Source organism: Nyctereutes procyonoides, unplaced genomic scaffold, assembly GCF_905146905.1.
Source record: "Nyctereutes procyonoides isolate TBG_1078 unplaced genomic scaffold, NYPRO_anot_genome, whole genome shotgun sequence".
NCBI lineage: Eukaryota > Metazoa > Chordata > Mammalia > Carnivora > Canidae > Nyctereutes > Nyctereutes procyonoides.
Genome location: NW_026575132.1, coordinates 34,833,384 through 34,853,119, shown reverse-complemented (window position 1 = coordinate 34,853,119; position 19,736 = coordinate 34,833,384). Strand labels below are relative to the sequence as shown.

At 41.3% G+C, this 19,736-nt stretch overlaps 1 protein-coding gene across 2 annotated transcripts; it reads right to left on the bottom strand.

The window, feature by feature from the left end:
• Nucleotides 1–11,772: 11,772 nt before the first annotated feature.
• Nucleotides 11,773–16,664, bottom strand: ZNF32 (zinc finger protein 32). Of its 2 annotated transcripts, XM_055345005.1 has the most exons (3): nucleotides 16,590–16,664; nucleotides 13,973–14,112; nucleotides 11,773–12,713 (listed from the first exon to the last, which is right to left on the bottom strand). In XM_055345005.1, exons 2-3 carry the CDS (start codon nucleotides 14,040–14,042, stop codon nucleotides 11,962–11,964), a joined length of 822 nt encoding a protein of 273 aa, XP_055200980.1. In that variant the 5' UTR covers nucleotides 14,043–14,112; nucleotides 16,590–16,664; the 3' UTR covers nucleotides 11,773–11,961. The 2 variants fall into 2 exon arrangements, with proteins under 2 accessions (XP_055200980.1, XP_055200981.1); XM_055345006.1 differs by lacking the exon at nucleotides 16,590–16,664 and having other exon boundaries at nucleotides 13,969–14,093.
• Nucleotides 16,665–19,736: the final 3,072 nt, after the last annotated feature.

The window sequence follows — 19,736 nt, the reverse complement described above, 5'->3', positions numbered from 1 at the left end:
CCGGATCCCTGGGTGGCGCAGCGGTTTGGCGCCTGACTTTGGCCCAGGGCATGATCCCGGAGACCCGGGATCAAATCCCATATCGGGCTCCCGGTGCATGGAGCCTGCTTCTCCCTCTGCCTATGTCTCTGCCTCTCTCTCTCTCTCTCTCTTTCTGTGTGTGACTATCATAAATAAATAAAAATTAAAACAAAACAAAAAACTAAAAACCTTTGTAGGACCAGAGGCTTCACAGTGTTAAAATAAAAAGAACGATACTTGGATAGAATTAGTATTCACCATCATATATAGCAAATAATACTTAGAATATCTGAAGAGTGGGACAGCCCCGGTGGCTCCGCAGTTTAGTGCCACCTTCAGCCCAGGGCCTGATCCTGGAGACCTGGGATCGAGTCCCACACGTCGGGCTCCCTGCATGGAGCCTGCTTCTCCCTCTGCCTGTGTCTCTCTCTGCCTCTTTCTTTCTATCTCTCTCTCTCATGAATAAATAAATAAAATCTTTAAAAAAAGAATATCTGAAGAGTTTGTAAACATACATAAGAATAATATAAAAACCCGAGAGGCACCTTGGTGGGTCAGGTTGTGATCTGACACTTCATACTCAGTGGGGAGTTTGCTTTAGATTCTCTCTCCTCTCCCTCTTTGCCTTCCCCCTATGCACTTACTCTCTCTAAAATAAATAAATCTTTTAATAAAAGAATAATATAAATATCCCAGTGGATAAATGGTTTGAATATGAATATACAATATAATATCTGAATATACAATTGTCAGAAAAAAGGCGCAGCCTGGGTGGCTCAGCAGTTTAGTGCCACCTTCGGACTCCCTGCAAGAAGCAGTTTGATAACATGAATGTAAATCTAAATGTGTGCTCCATTTAACCCAGAAAAGCCACTCTCAAGGAAATATGAGCCTACAGAGATTGTATTACTCACTATAGAATTGTTTATAATAAAGCCCTGGAAAGAAGTGAGAAAAACACCTGAGAGAGTAAAATGTTTAAATAAATTATAGAACTTTCATAGACTGTTAACGCCAGTTAGTACTGGTAGATAATATGCCACCCAAACTTATTTACCATTTTGTTATGCTCAGAGATTTTTTAAAAAAGATTTTATTTGTTCATGAAAGACACACACACACACAGGCAGAGACACAGGCAGAGGGAGAAGCAAGCTCCATGCAGGGAGCCCCATGTGGGAATTGATTCTGGGACTCCAGGATCAAGCCCTGGGCTGAAGGCAGCGGTATACCGCTGAGCCGCCCAGGCTGCCCCTGCTAACAGATTTTGTATCAAGAATTCAGGAAGGGCACAGCAGGAACAACTTTTTAACTGTATGGTGTTGCTTGGGTCTCAGCTGGGAAAACTCAAGGCTGGAATTGACTTAACAGTTGCATGGTTGAATCATTTGAGGCTGTCACAGTACAGTAGCCATAAACGGCTAATGAGCAGTTAAAAAGAGGCTGGTCTGAATTTTGAAGATACGGTATCTTCAAAGAAGATACTAAAATATCCCCAATTTTTTTTTTTTACATTATTACATGTCAAAATGATATTTTGGATATATAGGTTAGGTTAAATATATTAAAATGATTTAGAATGATTTTAATGTGTCTGCTAGAAAATTTAGTTACATACGTGACTCACATTTTGGGATAAAAATATATTTCTTTTGGTTACTACTGATCTGAAAGCTTGCTCACAAGTTTGGTGGTTGTTGCTTTTGGCTAGGATCTTAGGTAGGGCCTTCTGTATGGAGGGCACTCTGGCAAGGCAGATGAAGCTGAAGTAGGTGTGGACCAAAGCAGTCCTAGGGTTCTCTGTGCAGAGTATCCTGGCAGGACAGCTGAAGCTGAAGAGAATATAAGCTGGGGTGTCTTGGGGTGCTCAGCACAGGGGACACCTTGGTAGGGTAGCTGGAGCCAAGGCAGAATATGGGCCTAGGGTTCATGGGGTGCTACTTAGAGGGGATACACTGGCAGGTGGATGGGACTGAAGTGGGTCTCTGGTTGGAGGTTTCCAGAGTGCTCTGTGAAGGGAGTGCCTTGGCAGGGTGACTTATAAGTGGAAATTTGTATCTTTTGACACCTATCACCCATTTAATCCCCCTTGTCATAGATTAATTTATTGTGGGTTTATTTCTGGGTTGTCATTTCTGTTCCACTGATCTGTGTGTCTCTTTTATGTCAATATACTGTTGATTATGATAGCTTGTATTATAGTTTGAAATCAGGGAGTATGTTGCCTCCAGCTTTGTTTTTATCAAGATTTCCTTGGCTCTTTGGGGTCTCTTTTGCGGTTCAGTACAAATTTTAGGATTGTTCTATTTCTGTGAAAAATGCCATCAGTTTTGACAGGGATTTCATTGATCATGTAGATTGCTTTGAGTAGTGTGTACATTTTAACAATATTAATTCTTCCATCTCTGAGCATGGAATATCTTTCATTTTTCTTATTTGATTTCTTTCATCAATGTCTTACAGTTTTTATTGTACACATTTCCACCCCCTTTTTAAAGTTTATTTCTAGATATTTTATTATTTTTGATGCAATTGTAAATGGGATTGTTTTCTTAATTTTTCTTTCTGATAGTTTGTTTTTAGTGTACAGAAATGCAACAGATTTTGTATATTTTCCATCCTCAACTTGACTGAATTCATTTGTTTTAACAGTTTTTTGGTAATTCTTTGGGTTTTCTTTTTTTTAGAGAGAGAGAGAGAGAGAGAGAGAGAGAGAGAGAGAGAGAATGTGTGCATGGTGGGGAAGGGGCAGAGGGAGATAGAGAGAAAGTCTTAAGCAGGCTCCATGCCCAATGCAGAGCCCAACACAGGGCTGGATCTCACAACCCTTAGATCATGACCTCAGCTGAAATCAAGAATTGTATGTTTTGTTTTTGAAGAATTTATTTATCCACGAGAGACACACAGAGAGAGGCAGAGACATAGGCAGAGGGAGAAGCAGGCTCCCTGAGGGGAGCCTGATGTGGGATTGATCCCAGAACCTCAGGATCATGATCTGAGCCAAAGGCAGATAGATGATCAACCACTGAGCCACCCAGGTGTCCCAAGAGCTATATGTTTAACTGACTGAACCACCTGGGCACTCCTGGGTCTTCTATATATAAAGATCATGTCATCTGCAAATAGTGCAGTTTTGCTTTTTCCTTTCTAATTTGAATGAAAATGCCTTTTATTTCTTTGTCTTGCCTAATTGCTCTGGCTGGGATTTTCATTACTACATTGAATAAAAGTGGGGATGGTGGGCATCCTTGTCTTATTTCTGATCTTAGAGGAAAGGCTTTCAGCTTTTTACCCTTGAGTATGATATTGGCCATGGACTTGTCGTATATGGTCTTTATTATGTTGAGGTGTGTTTCCTCTTATCTACTTTGTTGAGAATTTTTATTATGAACAGATACTGAATTTTGTTAAATGTTTTTCTGTATTGAGATGATCATAGGATTTTTATCTTTCCTTTGGTTAATATGGTGTGTCACACTGATAATTTGTGGGTGTCGAACCATCCTTGCATCCCTGGAATAAATCCCCTCTGTCATGGTGTATGATCTTTTAATGTATTGGTGAATTCAGTTTATGAATATATTGTTGAGGATTTTTCTATCTTTGTTCAGCAGGGATATTGACCTATAGTTTAGTTTTCTTGTGGTTTCCTTATCTGGTTTGGTATCAAGGTAATGCTTACTTCATAAAATGAGTTTGGAAGTGTTCCTTTTTTAATTTTTGAAAAGTTTAAGAAAGGCTTGTAGTTATCCTTTAAATGCTTGGTAAAATTCACCAGTGTACCATCTAATCCTGGACTTTTGTTTGTCAAGAGGTTTTTGATTACTGATTTAATCTCTAGTAATCAGTTTGTTCAGATTTTCTGTTTCTTTTTTTAAAATTTTTATTTATTTATGATAGTCACAGAGAGAGAGAGAGAGAGAGAGAGAGAGAGAGAGAGAGAGAGAGGCAGAGACACAGGCAGAGGGAGAAGCAGGCTCCATGCACCGGGAGCCCGACATGGGATTCGATCCCGGGTCTCCAGGATCGTGCCCTGGGCCAAAGGCAGGCGCCAAACCGCTGTGCCACCCAGGGATCCCTGATTTTCAGTTTCTTCATGATTCAGCCTTGGTGATTGTGTATTTCTAGAAATTTATCCATTCTTCTAAGCTGTCCAATTTGATGGCCTATAATTATTCATAGTAGATCTCTGTGATCCTTTGCATTTCTGTGGTATCAGTTAAATATCTCCTCCTTCATTTCTGATTTTTTAAATTTTTTAAATTTTTTATTTTTTATTTATGATAGGCACACAGTGAGAGAGAGAGAGGCAGAGACATAGGCAGAGGGAGAAGCAGGCTCCATGCACTGGGAGCCCGACATGGGATTCGATCCCGGGTCCCCAGGATCGCGCCCTGGGCCAAAGGCAGGCGCCAAACCACTGCACCACCCAGGGATCCCCATTTCTGATTTTGAATCCTCTTATCTTTTTCTCTTGGTGAGTTTTGCTCACCAAGGTTTGTCAGTTTTGTTTATCTTTTTAAAGAACAAACTTTTAGTTTCCTTTATCTTTTCTATTATCTTTTTAGTCTCAATGTTATTTATTTCTCCTCTGATGTTTGTTATGTCCTTTCTTCTACTGACTTTGGGCTTTGTTCTTTTTCCAGTTCCTTCATGTGTAAAGTTAGATTGTTTATTTGAGATCATTTTTTCCTTGATGTAGACATTTGTTACTATGAGCTTCTCTCATAGAACTGCTTTGGCTGCACCCCATAAGTTTTGGTATGCTCTATTTTCATTTATATTTGCCATAAGGTATTTTTTAAATTTCCCTTCTGATTTCTTCTTTGACTAATTGGTTGTTCAGTTTCATCTTCACATATTTGTGAATTTTCTTCTTGTAATTGATTTCTAGTTTCATGCCATTGTGATTGGAAAAGATCTTGATATGATTTCAGTCTTAAACTTATTAAGGTTTGCTTTGTGACTGAATATATGATCTATTCTAGAGAATGTTCCACATGTGAGAAGAATATGTTCTATTGCTTTTAGATGGAATGTTCTGTATATATCTGTCATAGTCTTATATATAAGTTATATATCTGTTAAATCCATCTGGTCTAACATGTTTAAAGCCATATTTTCTTACTGATTTTCTGTCTGTATCATCTAAGTGGGATATTAAAGTCCCCTATTATTGCATTGTTGTCTGTTTCTCCCTTTATTTCTGTTAACCCTGCTTTATATATTTATTTAGGCACTCCTATATTGGATGCATAAATATTTACAGATGTTTTACCCTCTTGTTGGATTGACCCCTTTATCATTATGTAATGCCTTTCTTTGTTTCTGATTTTAGTATTTGTTTTAAGGTTTATTTTGTCTAAGTATAGCTACTCCAGCTTTCATTTGATTTTCATTTGCATGGAATATTTTTTCCATCTTCTCATTTTCAGTTTGTGTTTGTCCTTACATCTGGAGTATCTTGTAGGCAGTATAGATATGGGTTTTTTTTTTCAAGATTGGTTTATTGATTGATTTATATAGAGAGGGTGTGTGTATGCAGGTGTGTGAGCTGAGGGGAGGGGCAGAGGAAGAGACTCTCAAGCCGACTCCTCATTAAGTGTGAAGTCTGACATGGGCTGGATCCCATGACCCATGATATGACCTGAGCTGAAACCAAGAGTCGGACATTCAACTGACTGAGCCACCCCAGCACCCTGGGTCTTTTTTTTTTTTAAGATTTTATTTATTTATTTATGAGAGACACACAGAGGGAGAGACATAGGCAGAGGGAGAAGCAGGCTCCCCTAAGGGAGCCTGATGTGGGACTTGATCCTAGACCCTGGTATCACGTCCTGAGCCAAAGGCAGACGCTCAACCACTGAGCCACCCAGGCATCCCTAGGTCTTGTTTTTTAACCATTCAGCCTCTCTATATCTTTTGGTTAGATAATTTAGTCCATTTATACCTAAAGTAATTTGATAGGGATGTACATACTGCTATTTTGTTAATTGTTTTTTGCTGTTTTGTAGTTCCTATATTCCTATCTTCCATTGCTTTCTTCTTTATGATTTGATTATTTTCTTTGGTGGTAGGTTAGATTTCTTTTTCTGAAGCTTGCATGTAACAATTTATAATCGTCTTTTAAGTTGGTAAGTTAAATTTGAATATATTCTAAAACTCTGGATTTTACTCATTCCCCACGTTTTATTTTATTTTTTATTTTTAAATTTTTTTTTTATTTATGATAGGCACACAGTGAGAGAGAGAGAGAGAGGCAGAGATACAGGCAGAGGGAGAAGCAGGCTCCGTGCACTGGGAGCCCGACGTGGGATTTGATCCTGGGTCTCCAGGATCGCGCCCTGGGCCAAAGGCAGGCGCCAAACTGCTGCACCACCCAGGGATTCCCCCCCACATGTTTTATTTTTGATGTCTCATTTTATACTTTTTTGTGTATCCCTTAACTAATTATTATAGTTATAATTATTATAGTTATTCTTACTACTTTTGTCTATTAACCTTCATAATTGCTTCATAATTGATTAATCTACCACATTTACAACATTAGATTTTTCTAGATTTTACTATGCATTTATTTACCTTATCAGTGAGATTTATAATTTCATGTTTTTCTGCTACTAATTAGTGTCCCTTTTTTTTCAGCTTAAAGAAGTCCCTTTAACATTTCTTGTAAGGCTGGTCTAGTAATAATGAACTCCTTTAGCTTTTGCTTGTCTGGAAAACTCTTTTTTTTTTTTTTTTTTTTGGTCTGAAAAACTATCCTGCTGGATAAAGGACTTTTTTTTCTTTTGCTGGTACGATAGTTTTGGTTGGCAGTTTTTTTTTTTTTCTTTCAGCACTTTGAATATATAAGCCACTTTCTTTGACATACAAAGTTTCTGCTGATACCTTTATGGGGGGGGGGAGTTCCTTGCATGTAAGATGTTGTTTTTGTCTTGTTGCTTTTAGGATTCTCTCCTTGTCTTTTATTTTTGACCCTTTAATTATAAAGCATTTTGTTGTCTTTTGGGGTTCATTTTATTTGGAACTCTGGGATTCCTGGATATGTTCTGGATATATTACCTTCCCTATATTAAGGGAGTTTCTAGACATTTCTTTTTCCAGTAAATTGCCTCTTTTTGTTCTCCTTGTAGAACCCCTATAATGTGAATGTTGGTCCACATGATGTTGTCCCATAAGTCCCTTAAGGTACTTTCACTGTTTTTTCTTCTTCTTTTTTTGATGCTTTGACTGGGTGAGTTCTACTGCCCTGTTTTCAAGTTCACTGAGTCTTCTGCTTCATTATTTAACCCCTCTACAATATTTTTCTTTTTTTAGAAAATTTTATTTATTTATTTATGAGAGAGAGAGAGATTGAGAGAGGCAGAGACACAGGCAGAGGGAGAAGCAGACTCCATGCAGGGAGTCTGATACAGGTCTTGATCCCAGAACCCTGGGATCATGCCCTGAGCCAAAGGTAGACACTCAACTGCTGAGCCACCCAGTCGTCCTTCTACAATATTTCTCAATTCACTTCTTGTATTCTATGACTTCTATTTGGTTCCTTCTTATATTATCTGTACCTTTTTTTGAAGTTCTCACTGTGTTCATGTGTTCTCCCAAGTTCAGTGAGCATCTGTTTGACCATGTTTTGAACTCCCTATCAGGTAACTCACTTATCACCATTTCATTAAGGACTTTTCCCCTGAAGGGAAAAAGAATACTGCCCTTCAGGCCACATCTATGAAGTATTTATCTTGTTCTTTCATTTGGAACATATTCCCCTATTTCTTCATTTTCCTTCTTTCTGTGTTGGTTTTTATGTGCTGGATAAAATAGTCACCTTTCCCAGTCTTGATGAAGTAGACTTGTGTAGTAGATGAGCCTTATCATGCAAACCTTGCCCTAACTCTTGGTTACCTCTCAAGGGATAAGTAGAATCATGCCTTCATGATTGTCCAAGCAGCCTATTTTATTTTAGTGCCTCCTACTAGCAGAGGATGTGCTAAGACCTGTCAGTGTCCCAAAGGGTAGGATATCAAGCAGCACTTAGGTTCAGCTCAGGCAGTAGCTTCTAACTTTTGCAAATATACACAGTCCTATGGGACCACAAGTGTAAGTCCCACTGGTCACCAAAGCTAGATGCTCTAGAAGTGTCCCCTGGGTGGCAGGCAGTCACTCATATTTAGGTGCCAGGTGAGTATACAAGTTTCCTTCTGGGAGATACCAGGGACCTGGAGTGAGGCAGAGAGCTTGAACATGGCATCCACTAGCACCCATCTCTTAGTGTATCTCAGTAGGCACTTAGTTGTGTGCCAAACCAGAAGCCTGCCTCTCAGGCTGATGTTCCAGGACAAGCAAATAGATCTCTTTCCCACAAAGACTAGGGGTGTGTTTCAATTTCCTCTCTGCACAGTGCCTTAGGGTTGGTGGCCAGCCAAGAACTGTCTCTTTGTAACAATCCCCTGGGCTACAAGAATACAAGCCCTATTGGCCACTAGAGAAAGACAATTCAAGGGGTGTCCTCTGGGTTGTACCCATAAAAACCAGCATACCAGAGACATGCTTTCTCTGGGAAATACTGGTGCTATGGAGCACAGCAGAGGGAGAATGAAGATAATGACTGCCCTCTGAGGTCTCTGGAGAGAATTATAGTGTGCCCTTACCTATATGTTTAATTAGAATACTGCCCTTCAGGCCACATCTATGAAGATAAGCTAATAGGGCTCTTTCATAGAGAGACTGAGTGCCTTGGTCTATTGTCTCTTGTTGTGCCCTGAGGGTGGGAGCCAGTTAACTTATTTCTCCATTGGTTACAGTCCTTTGGACCCATGAGCATAAGCCCCACTGGCTACCAGAGCCAGGCAACTAGAGTTGTCCACCTGGGCCACAGCTGCAATAATTGGTATGCCAGAGGAAGCTATAAGCTCTTTTCTGGGAGACACCAGTGGGCTGAAGTGAGGCAGAGGGAGAATGGAAAGATGGTGCCAGCCATTTTCCATACCTGGAAATGCAAGGCCCCTAGGTGTGTGTTAAATTAGATGCTTGTGCCTCAGGCCATCACTTTAAGGTAAGAAAATAAGGTTCTTTCACCGGAAATCTGAATGCTTCTGGATTGGCTGCTTCCATGCTGGTCCCGGGCATAAGTCTAAACATGAGACGCCTTTAAGAGCTGTTTTTCAGTTCACTCTAGCCTTGCCTTGTGGGTCTCCTGAATGTGAGTCCTGTTGGTTTTCAAAGCCAAATGTTTTGGGGACACATGTCTCAAGTCTTAAAAGTTGGAGTACCCAGTTTGGGGCTCAAAGTCTTTGCTCCTCAGAAAGAAGCTCCAGGTTGGGGTTCCCTCCTGAATGTGGGTTGCTGCACCAAGGGTAGATTTATGGCAATCGTCTCCACTTCTCCTACCAGCTTCAGTGTGAGTTTTTTCTTATTTGTGTTATCTGTTGGAGTCACTCAGTGAGTTTCTAGTTGTTTTTTTTCCCCCCCAGAGGAAATTGTTTCATAGGTAGCTGTAGATTAGGTTTATGTGTGAAGAGGTGAATCCAGGATCTTCCTACATTGTCCTCTTAATCTGGTATTCTCTTTTGTTATTACTATAATAGAAGCAGCCAGCAATCTTTAAAGAAATTTAATAACTTATGTATAAAGAGAACATTTTAGGGGTACCTGGGTGGCTCAGTGGTTGAATGTCTGCCTTTGGCTCAGAGTGTGATCCTGGGGTCCTGGGATTGAGTCCCACATCAGTATCTCCGCAGGGAGCCTGCTTCTCCCTCTGCCTGCATCTGCTTCTCTGTGTCTCTCATGAATAAATAAAATCTTAAAAAAAGAACATTATAAAAGATCTTTTATATTTTCTAATCTATTTACTCTTTATTTACTCATTTCTTTTCTGCAGAACCAGGATTCTAAGATGTCTATATATAGATATGTGTGTACTTAATGCAGAAACTTTTCACACCTTTAGAGGTCTTCAGATCTATTCTTGGAAGTCATGTGCCATTAGTTCTGGTTTTTTTTTTTTTTTTTTTTTTTTGGTGTGTGTGTGTGTGTATGTGTGTGTGTGTGCCTGAAGCAGTCACAAGCTTACCCAGATTCAAGTAGAGGTGAAAAAGACCTCCATCTCTTCATGAGATTAATGTTGAAGAATTTATGGGAAATGTTTTTAAACTGCCTCATTGTTACTATCTATCTATCCAATAAATTTCTTACAGTGCAGGATTGCTGGAGACCAGCATTTACTTCTTCATGTTGTAACTTGTATCTGGGTTAATTAATCTATACTTTGCCTTCTGTTTTGTCAAAAGAAATGTTTACTTTTAAATCTTGTTTTCTGATGAATCATGAATCATAATTTCCTGTTTTGGTTTAATCAGGAAGTAAATCTCAAGTTGTTCTTCCAGATTTTTCCTTTTCTTTTCACAGTATCTTATCCTTTTAGAAAATGTTCTATTATTGCTGTATAATAAATAATCTAAATATTTAGTGGTATAAAACCATAACTTTTGATTTCTCTAATGATTTTGTCTGTTAGGAATTTGGGAAGACTTACTTAGGGCTCTCATACAGTTTTGGTCAGATGTCATATGGGGCTCCAGTCACCTGAAGGTTGCACTTGGCTGGACAGCTACAATAACTCACTCACATGGCTGGTAGTTGATGCTGCCTGTCTGTTGGGAGCTCAGCTGAAGCTGTCAACTGGAGCTTGTCCATCATAGTGGCCTCAAGATTGACTTTTTACATGGCAGCTGGTTTTCTTCAGAGTATGTGTCTCAAGAGAATCATGCAGAAAGTTTCACACCTTTAAAGAGCTCTTCAGACCTATTCTTGGAAATCATGTAGCAACAGTTGTTTTTGTGCTTGAAGCAGTCACAACCCTACCCAAACTCAAGGGGAGGTGACAGACCCCCCCCCATCTCTTCATGAGTTAAGTGTTAAAGAACTTGTGTGCAGTATTTTTAGACTGCCTCATTGTTACTGAAGTATGCTTTACAGAAAAAAAAATGCAGACTGTAGATACTGAGCTTAGTGAATCTTGACAATTGTACAGACCCAAGCATCCACTACCTGAAATAAGGTATAGAGAATGTTTTCACTCTATAAAGTTGTTTTGTGCCATTTTCAAGTCCTTACCCAGTTTCTTCCTCCCATAGTTGGCCACTAGCTGAATCTATTAGTTCTATTCTATTAATTAGTTTTTCCTGGTGTGTGTGTGTGTTCTTTCATTCAACATAAAGCTTTGAGATTCTCCCATATTATTTCATGTATCATTTGTTTTTTTTTATTGTTGAGTCCTATTTCATTATATGAACATACTATAATATACTACTTTATGTATTGTTGGATATTGGGTTTTGTCCAGTTTATGACTATTATGAATTGGGATGATATGAACATTCTTGTATACATCTTCAAATGGTATCAGGGTGTCTTCGGGGCCAATATTATATTACTATTCAAAGCCATAGTATTTCTAAAGCATTTCTGTGCCCAAAGACCTTTGATATAATTTACCTCTCTAGATGATAAAGATTTGCTATCAAGTGTTTTGGGATGAATATCTTCCCAGAGGTCTTGAATCCAATACAAGATTGATTTGGATATGTAAAGAGAAGACTTTGGATTCATAAGAGCTGATCTATTTAATGGTGTCAACTTACAAATTTAAAATTTATATGTTATACACAGAACAATCTCCCAAGTATGCACTAGATTAATGGAGGTACTTTGGGAACTTCGGTCAAAATAAATTGACAAATTATGAAACATATGTGATAATGATAATAAACAAGACATTTATTTTTCATACTTATTTGGGGGGAAAGGGAAAAGTCAGTTTGCCCTACCCTATGATGGTCTTTCTGAAAGAGTCTCCATTCATTCCATAGAATTGGATAGGTTGCTTGATCTGAGGATTTTGTACTTTTAATTCATAAAGAAAACTTCCTTTGAAGAGAGTGGTCAAAGGGTGAGTCTTTGTGAGCAGCTTCGCTGGTGCACAGCCAGACTCCCTCTTTGAGTGAAGCTTTTCCCACACTGGCCACACAGATAGGGTGTCTCTCCTGTGTGGATTTTGCCATGCAGGATACAATTGCCCCTGGTGTGGAAACTCTTCCTGCACTGTGTGCAGGCATAGGGTTTCAGGCCTGTGTGGACTCTGATGTGAACAATTAAGCTTCCTTTCTGACTGAAGGCTTTTCCACACTGATCACATCTATAGGGCTTTTCACCACTGTGAACTCTTCTATGAACAGCAAGGTTACTTTGATTTCTGAAGCTTCTCTGACAAATAGCACATTCATAGGGTTTCTGTCCAGTGTGGAGTCTTTCATGAACGGCCAGACTACCTCGTTGACTAAAGCTTTTCCCACACTCCTTGCACTGATAGGGCTTTTCTCCTGTGTGTATTCGCTGATGTGTAACAAGATTGCCTTTGGCCCTGAAGCTTTTTCCACAATGGGTACACTCAAAGGGTTTTTGACCAGTGTGGATTCTCTCATGCAAGGTTAGACTACCTTTTTGCCTGAAGGATTTTCCACATTCCTGACACTCATAGACCCTCTGTCTCACTCCAGGTGAATCTTCCTGTAGTGTCTTAGAATCTGGGGATTTTTGTTCCAGCTTCTCTCTTCTGAAAGAATTCTGGAAATCCCAGCTTGAGGATCCTGTGGCCTCAGAGTGATCATATTTGTGGTGGGCTTCTGTCATCACATCTGGTAAAATGAGAGGGAAGTCATGTAAGATGCACCAATATGCTGAGAAGAATAGGGAAAAAAGAAACAATGCTTTGAATGCTTATTATGTGCCAGACATTATACTATGAATTTTGCATAGATAATTTAATCCTGAAAACAATCCTATGAGAGTGCTACAGATAAAGAAATGAAAGCATAGGGAGGGAGGTTGTCACAGATCTTGCAGCTAGCTAAGTGTAGAGTTGATATTCAAATGCAGGCATGATCCACAGTAGTATTCTGCCTCTAAATTTAGTTTAATTTAGCCTCCCAAAGAATCTGGTAAGGTAGACATGATTATCTCCATTTTGTAGATAAGAAAACAGGCTCAGAAAAATTGAGAAAACTACATAGGATCAATTAGAGCCCCATACCCAAGTTTTATCTGACTCCAAAACAGGTATGGATCCAGGTTGTGTAGGGCTGAAAGCTTTAAAATTTTGGAGGCATTACATTAAGAAAAACTGTAAAATTAGATACTGGGGCCTGAAGAGACCAATACATGAGAAATCTATCTCTGCGCCAATCTGTTGTCCTGACAAGTAAGCACCATGACATCAGAAAATATGTATCAGAATCTTTGATACATTACATCTATTATCTCTAGTCCCAGTAACCCTGCAAGGTAGTTTACTGTCCCATTTTACAGATGAAGAGCCTGGAGCTCAAGGAAGTTAAATAATTTTTCTGATATCTTAGATCAAAGTAGGAAAATTATAGAATCTGATCCAAGGAAATGTCCCCCTTAATATCCATGCTATTTCAGTCTACTAAGCTACAGTGGAACTGAAATCAATTTTGGCTTGGAAGTTATTCTCAAATATTTCCTATGCAGATGCCGACAGTGTTTTCCATACTGCTCTACATCTGAGTCTCTTACTGTACTTTATTATGGGTCCATTTATCACTATTAACAGTTTTCTTGGAGTCATCCTAGGAAGATTTTCTCCTTGTTCTCTTGTCTTACCCTTATTCAGTAATTGTGCAGAGATATAAAGCTGCTTATTCATTTTTTCAGAGACTACCTCAAAACTACCTCCATATCAAGATCATTTTCTTGCTATTTCTAATGTTATTTCTAATTCTGGCTTGCAGGCCTTCCCTGTAGACCCCAGGAATAGTAAACTCCTATAAAAGAATGTCTCCTCTACTTCCTCAGCCTGCTGACCAGTGCTTGAGTACAGGAACACTGAATATTGTCATTTGAGGTCATCTCAGCAATCAACCAACTCACTCACTGAAAAATGCTACATTCTGAGCATATCTTCCATGACAATCCAGCAGGGTAGCTGTTGGAAATCCAAACATGTCCACGCCTGCTGTATGACCTTAATCACCACCTCTTCATATGGTTCTTCCATGGGCTATTCTTGAACACCTGAAAAGGAAAAAAACAAAAAAACAGAACAACAAAAACAACAGATAAGGGCAGGAGAATTAATAGGTGAGAAGCATAAAGTCAACAGGAGCTGCAGTTTGGGGTAGGAGTAAATGGAGGAAATCTGGATTGGCGTGATGTAATCACTTATAATGTAACTGCAAAGTTGGCCAAAAAGTACCATGACCACACATAAATGAGTCACAGTGGAAACATGAGGTGGGGAAGCAGAGAACATATGTATTTCTTCCTGCCAATCCCAAGATAATGGTCACTCTTGTTTGTACTTTAGCCTTGGCATGTGATTGGGATTTCCCACTTCCTTCCCCCACCTAACCACCTACTCTTTTATCCTTCAAGCCTTGAAAGGAATTCAGCATCTAAAAAAAAACATTTCAGCCTTCATGATTTGTTCTAAGATGAAAATGGCTCTAGCTCTCCCCTCCAGTTCCCCCTAAGTTATAAGGACAAAGCAAGAGATCTCATATGTTTACCTTTTAACATTATTTAGGAGATTCCAGATCCAGATCCACCCCTCTCCTATTCTTCAAGATATGAGAATACCAATTCTAAGTGTAAATACTTGTCAATTCTTGGAAGAGGAAGACCTACTTTAGACTCTCAAAACCAAGCCCAAGGCACTCCAACTAGGATAAATAACCTGCCCAAATTCTCAGAGCCAATAAGGAGTCCAGGGTGGACAAAGGATCAAATTCAAGACTTTCGAGATCCAAAGTCTACGCCTTTACACTAGACAGGTCTCTAGTTTCACTAAAGAGCTGGTGAGAACTTTTATAAAATGGAACAGAATATAACAGTGCTTGACCAGACTTTACTACTCTTCAAGATCCTAGGAATCCTCTTGCTCCATATTATCTATCTTTTTTTTCCCCCTTACTTTATTTTTTTTTAATTTTTTTATTTATTTATGATAGGCACACAGTGAGAGAGAGAGAGAGAGAGGCAGAGACATAGGCAGAGGGAGAAGCAGGTTCCATGCACCGGGAGCCCGACGTGGGATTCGATCCCGGGTCTCCAGGATCGCGCCCTGGGCCAAAGGCAGGTGCTAAACTGCTGTGCCACCCAGGGATCCCTCCCCCTTACTTTATGACCCAAATTACTAAATCTGTACTTTATGCAGTGATTCAGTGCATATTCCCTCCAATATATCTCATCAAAATGCTGGCCTCCTGATTTACTGAAATAGTAAATAATTACAAATAATTACAATTCTTGTTTTGTTAACCTGAGCACCTGGTCTTGACAACTATATATTATGCTACATTTGTTTTGACTGGAGAAGCATTTTAAAGTTGTATTTGGAGGCCTCAGCACCAATTTGGAGTAGAAACTAAAAAGGAATCTTTTATGAGGGTACCAGAATGCTATAGGACATTCATTTGCTAGTTCAGGGTGTTATTGCTCAACAACTGCATAATCCAGCAACTAGTCTGGTCAGAACTAGTGGGTAGAATTTATAGCTCTGCCTCTCCACATGCTATGAGATCTTCCAACAAGTAAAAGCTCAGCTGTGTCTCAGGAACTGCCTTGGTTAATAAAGGAAGATTATTTTATTTTTCTCCCTAGGTCACAAATCTGAGGAAGTAATCTCCTGAAGATTTTGGAGAAGTGGCTTTATTAATAGAAAATTGCTTTTCCTACCAGAAAGGTTATTTATCCTTTGTAAAGATTCAGAATTAGGCCGTAAGAGCCTTGGATTCTTGCCTTGACTTCTCCCCCACCCGCATACAACCTTGGACAAGTAACCAAACAGCCCTGGCTCTATTTCCTCAGGAACTAAACAGGTTAATAACACTGTCATATCAGGTAACTCTTGGGAGAAGAAAAGAACCAAATGTGAAGGATCTCTGACAGGACCTACAGACTGAAGGCCTGAAGCTGAGAGTCCTCAGGGGAGCCCCGGCAGAGGAGGTAAACTTTGCTGTCTCTGGAACCTCTTGGGCGACAGTCTCAGGTTTAGGAGATGAGGGTAGGGGCGATTCACATCTGAATCCATTTTGTCCTTTCTCCCATTCTCCACCCTGACAAATGTCTTCTCTCCCACCCCCCTCCCTGGAGAGGCAGCATTTTCCCCAGACCGTGTGGTCAAATCCTCACTGCAGGCCCCTGGGCACACCTGCCTGTGGCCTCCCCTTCCCGCGTCTCCAGGGTGCGGGGCCTTCACCCATGCTCTGTCTTGCGGAGCGGCGGTCGGGTGGCCCCTGCTCCCGCGGGCACACCCTCCCCTCCCGCCTCAGGACCGCCCGGCCCGCCCTGCGTGCTGGACCTCAGAGCCCCGCTCTCCGGTCCAGCTGGACCCTTCTCTGCGGGCCGCACGCCTCTCCCCTCGCGGGTGGCCTCCCTCGGGGTTCAGGCCGCCCGGCCTGCTCAGGGCCGCGTAGGGCCCGGGGGCGACGGCCCGCCCACGCGGCCCCGCCTCGCCGGGGCGCACTGACCCGGCCCGCGGCCTCACTCACCGCAGCGGCGCGCGCCCGCAGACAGACAAAGGCCAGCGCCGAGCCCACCGCAGCGCCGGCGCGAGCGGACCGAACTACAACTCCCAGGAGGCTGCGCGTGAGCCCGCCCGCCGGGTCCCGGGCCTTGGGCGTCCCGGCGTCTCGGAGCACTGTGGGAAACGTAGTCCGGCGGCGCGCCCTGCCGCTCGGGCTCGGAAGGTCCCGACGGGGCGGGGCCCTCAGGCAGATCCCCTTCGGCCTCTGGGCCGAGGCCTCTGATGTACCAACATAGTTCCGAGAGTGAGCGCGCTGCGCAGCGGCTCAGTTTAGCTATGTCTGGTACAGCAGTCTAGGAAAGCAGTCAGCTGGGCTAGGAAATCGGGAATTCCGGGTTCTTGCAGTGTTGCGTGGAAGGAAACAAAGTCTTGTGGAGAGAAAAGCCTTGGGTGCTTAAGGGTTTTGTATTGAGCTGCTGCATGAGCAAAGGCTAAATGTTTTGCAGTTTGGGCTCTGAAGCTAGGAGCAAATCTTTCAAGCAGGGACTGTGGGGGAAGAATTTGACACAACCGGAGAATTTCGAGGATCTGGGAGGAGGATACTTTTGTCTGGTGTAGAGTTACCCCTTTCAGATCTCTTTAGTAAGATACTTGTCTTGAATTTGCACATCAGCTCCACCGTTGACTAGCTGCAGGGCTCTGGGTAGGCTTCTTACCCTGGTGGGGAGGCCAGGGTATGGTTAAGTGGCAGAACAGGCACCAGGTGAGTTTCTTGGGAGAGCCAGGGTTCAGGCCAGGCAACCCTCATTCTGTTCCTTCAGAGCAAAAGGCAGGTACGTGAGTGAACCCAGAAAAAGTCGTTCTTCATGTACTCTATGAATTATGGAAAGAAAACAGTATTTTCTAGGGTAACAAATTAGATTTCTTAACTGGAGATGTGATTGAAACGTGGAGGAATTGTAAGCTCTGATAATCACTCAGCACGTGGTGCAAGAGCTCTTTTTTTATGGGGCGTCTCTGAAGTGCCACTCAAACACAGGCAGTGAAGTCCTTAGTCTCCGTTGTGTGATACTTCTAGGGGTAAGATTGCTTTTGAGCATCTGTGAGATAAAGGTTCTCTAAAGATGCCCTAAGCCTCTTCAAATGTACTTTTATAAGATCGTGACCTCTCCTCAAGAGAAAATTTTGGACGCAGAAGAATGGCTTTAAAGTTCCTGATGACTGAGGCTGCTGTTGCCTGGGGCTCCCTCCTCCTTAGAATCGCCATTACTTTTCCTTTTCCCTGGAGCTCTCTTGCTCACTGTGCTCTTCAGGCTCCCTGCTCCAGAACTCCCATTTGGACACTGGTTTTGCCCTCTTGAATGGAGGGCTTCAGACACCAAACTTACCTCTTGCTATATCCTTGTCCTCTACCCCACAGGCACTTATCTGTTAAGCAAAACAGAACAAAAAATTAATTTCACAGAGTATACAGAGTGTAATAAGTTGGTTCTTAAGTGGTAGTCATTACTATGACTGATACCCATCTCCTAAAAGTCCCCTTAGCACCACTGAGGAGTTCTCTGTGATGCCTCCTCTGTTGTTTGTTTGTTAGGGAGAGTCAGGGAGAGAAAGGGGTAGGGCACCAGGGGATGGGGCACAATCACTCCTCTCTCTCTCTTTCCTTGCTGAACATCCAGACACTTTTATCATTTCAAAGCTCAGGAAGCACGTAGTAAAGGCCAATCCTTGTGTTTGCTGTATGAGTGTCTCTGCTTGCTTCTCTCCCAAGGCTGTGTCAGTAGGGCTGTGTGTATCACCTCCCAAAACCCAGGAGTCATTTTTCCAGCTGATAAGCAGCACCAGGCTCCTAGAAATCACTCTGGGCATATTGGTTCTGTTGAGGTCAGGATCAGCTGTGGATGTTAGGACAAGTTTTAGATCACACGGTGAAAGTAGATGACAAAGCTTTGGTGGAAAACAGTGGCTGTAAAAGGGGACTTGTAGTTATTTTTCTCACACAAATCTGCATAAATTCTCTTAAGGAGTCTCAGGAAAGTGGGCATACTGAATGGAAATGGGGGAGAAAGCAGTTAGGCCTGGAGTTGATGAGACCTATTGCTCCCTAGACAGACACCTAGCAGTCTTCACCCCAATCCTAAATGGGACCCAGTCTTCAACTACTACCAGCAGCTTAAGGCCCACACTCAACAGGAGGTGGGGAAGCAGGGTGATGGTATCAGTAGGATAGATTTGAAAAATTGCTGAAGAACTATTCCCCCAACTTGCCTGCATTTCAAAACACTAGGCAAGGACAGATAATGCAATAAATGGTGTTATGACAAAAGGCTAACAACCATTTGGGAAAGAAATAAAGTTAAATGTTTACCTTACTATAGCCAAACTAGCCTCCAAATGGATTAAATGTAAAATGTAAAACCTAGATCTACAAAAGGCCTGGAAGAATGTATGGCTTAATATTTTTATAATCTTAGCATAGGAAAGACTTTCCTAACCATGGTAACAAAGGTAGAAACAGTAAAGAATAAGATTGCTGGATTTTAGTGTATTAAAATCCAACACTTATGTGTGTCAACACCATTTACGAGGTTAACATATGATAAGCTGGGAAAATATTAGTAACTTTCATGTTTAAAGATAACATATGAAAACATTTCAATAGAAGTTTGGCAACGTACAGCAACTCACAAAAGAAAAAAATAGGATTAAAGAAAAAATACTCAGATTTGCTGTTAATCTTTTTTTTTTAATTTTTATTTACTTATGATAGTCACAGAGAGAGAGAGAGAGAGAGGCAGAGACACAGGCAGAGGGAGAAGCAGGCTCCATGCACCGGGAGCCCGATGTGGGATTCGATCCCGGGTCTACAGGATCGCACCCTGGGCCAAAGGCAGGCACCAAACCGCTGCGCCACCCAGGGATATCACTATTAATTTTTTAAAAATGCCAGGTGAAACAGGACATTTTTCTCCCTCTAACTATTGAATGGCAAAAATTGTGAAAGGGACTAAGGTATGTCTAGAATATTTTCCTCAGGGGAGAAAATAAGATAAATGTATTATAAATGTGGAACGAAAGCTGCAGCATCCACGTTTGTAAAGTGAATAATTGACTTGGAAAGGACTTGACTGGTTTCTTTGAAGGGATTTGCTGCCCTGGAAGTTTCCACGAG

What these genes read in the sequence shown, in the direction of transcription:
- ZNF32 (XM_055345005.1), bottom strand. Translation starts at nt 14,042, where the DNA reads ATGTTTGGATTTCCAACAGCTACCCTGCTGGATTGTCATGGAAGATAT. An exon ending in TCAGAATGTAGCATTTTTCA is followed by an intron (nt 12,714 to 13,972) that starts GTGAGTGAGTTG and finishes TCATTTTACCAG; the next exon opens with ATGTGATGACAGAAGCCCAC.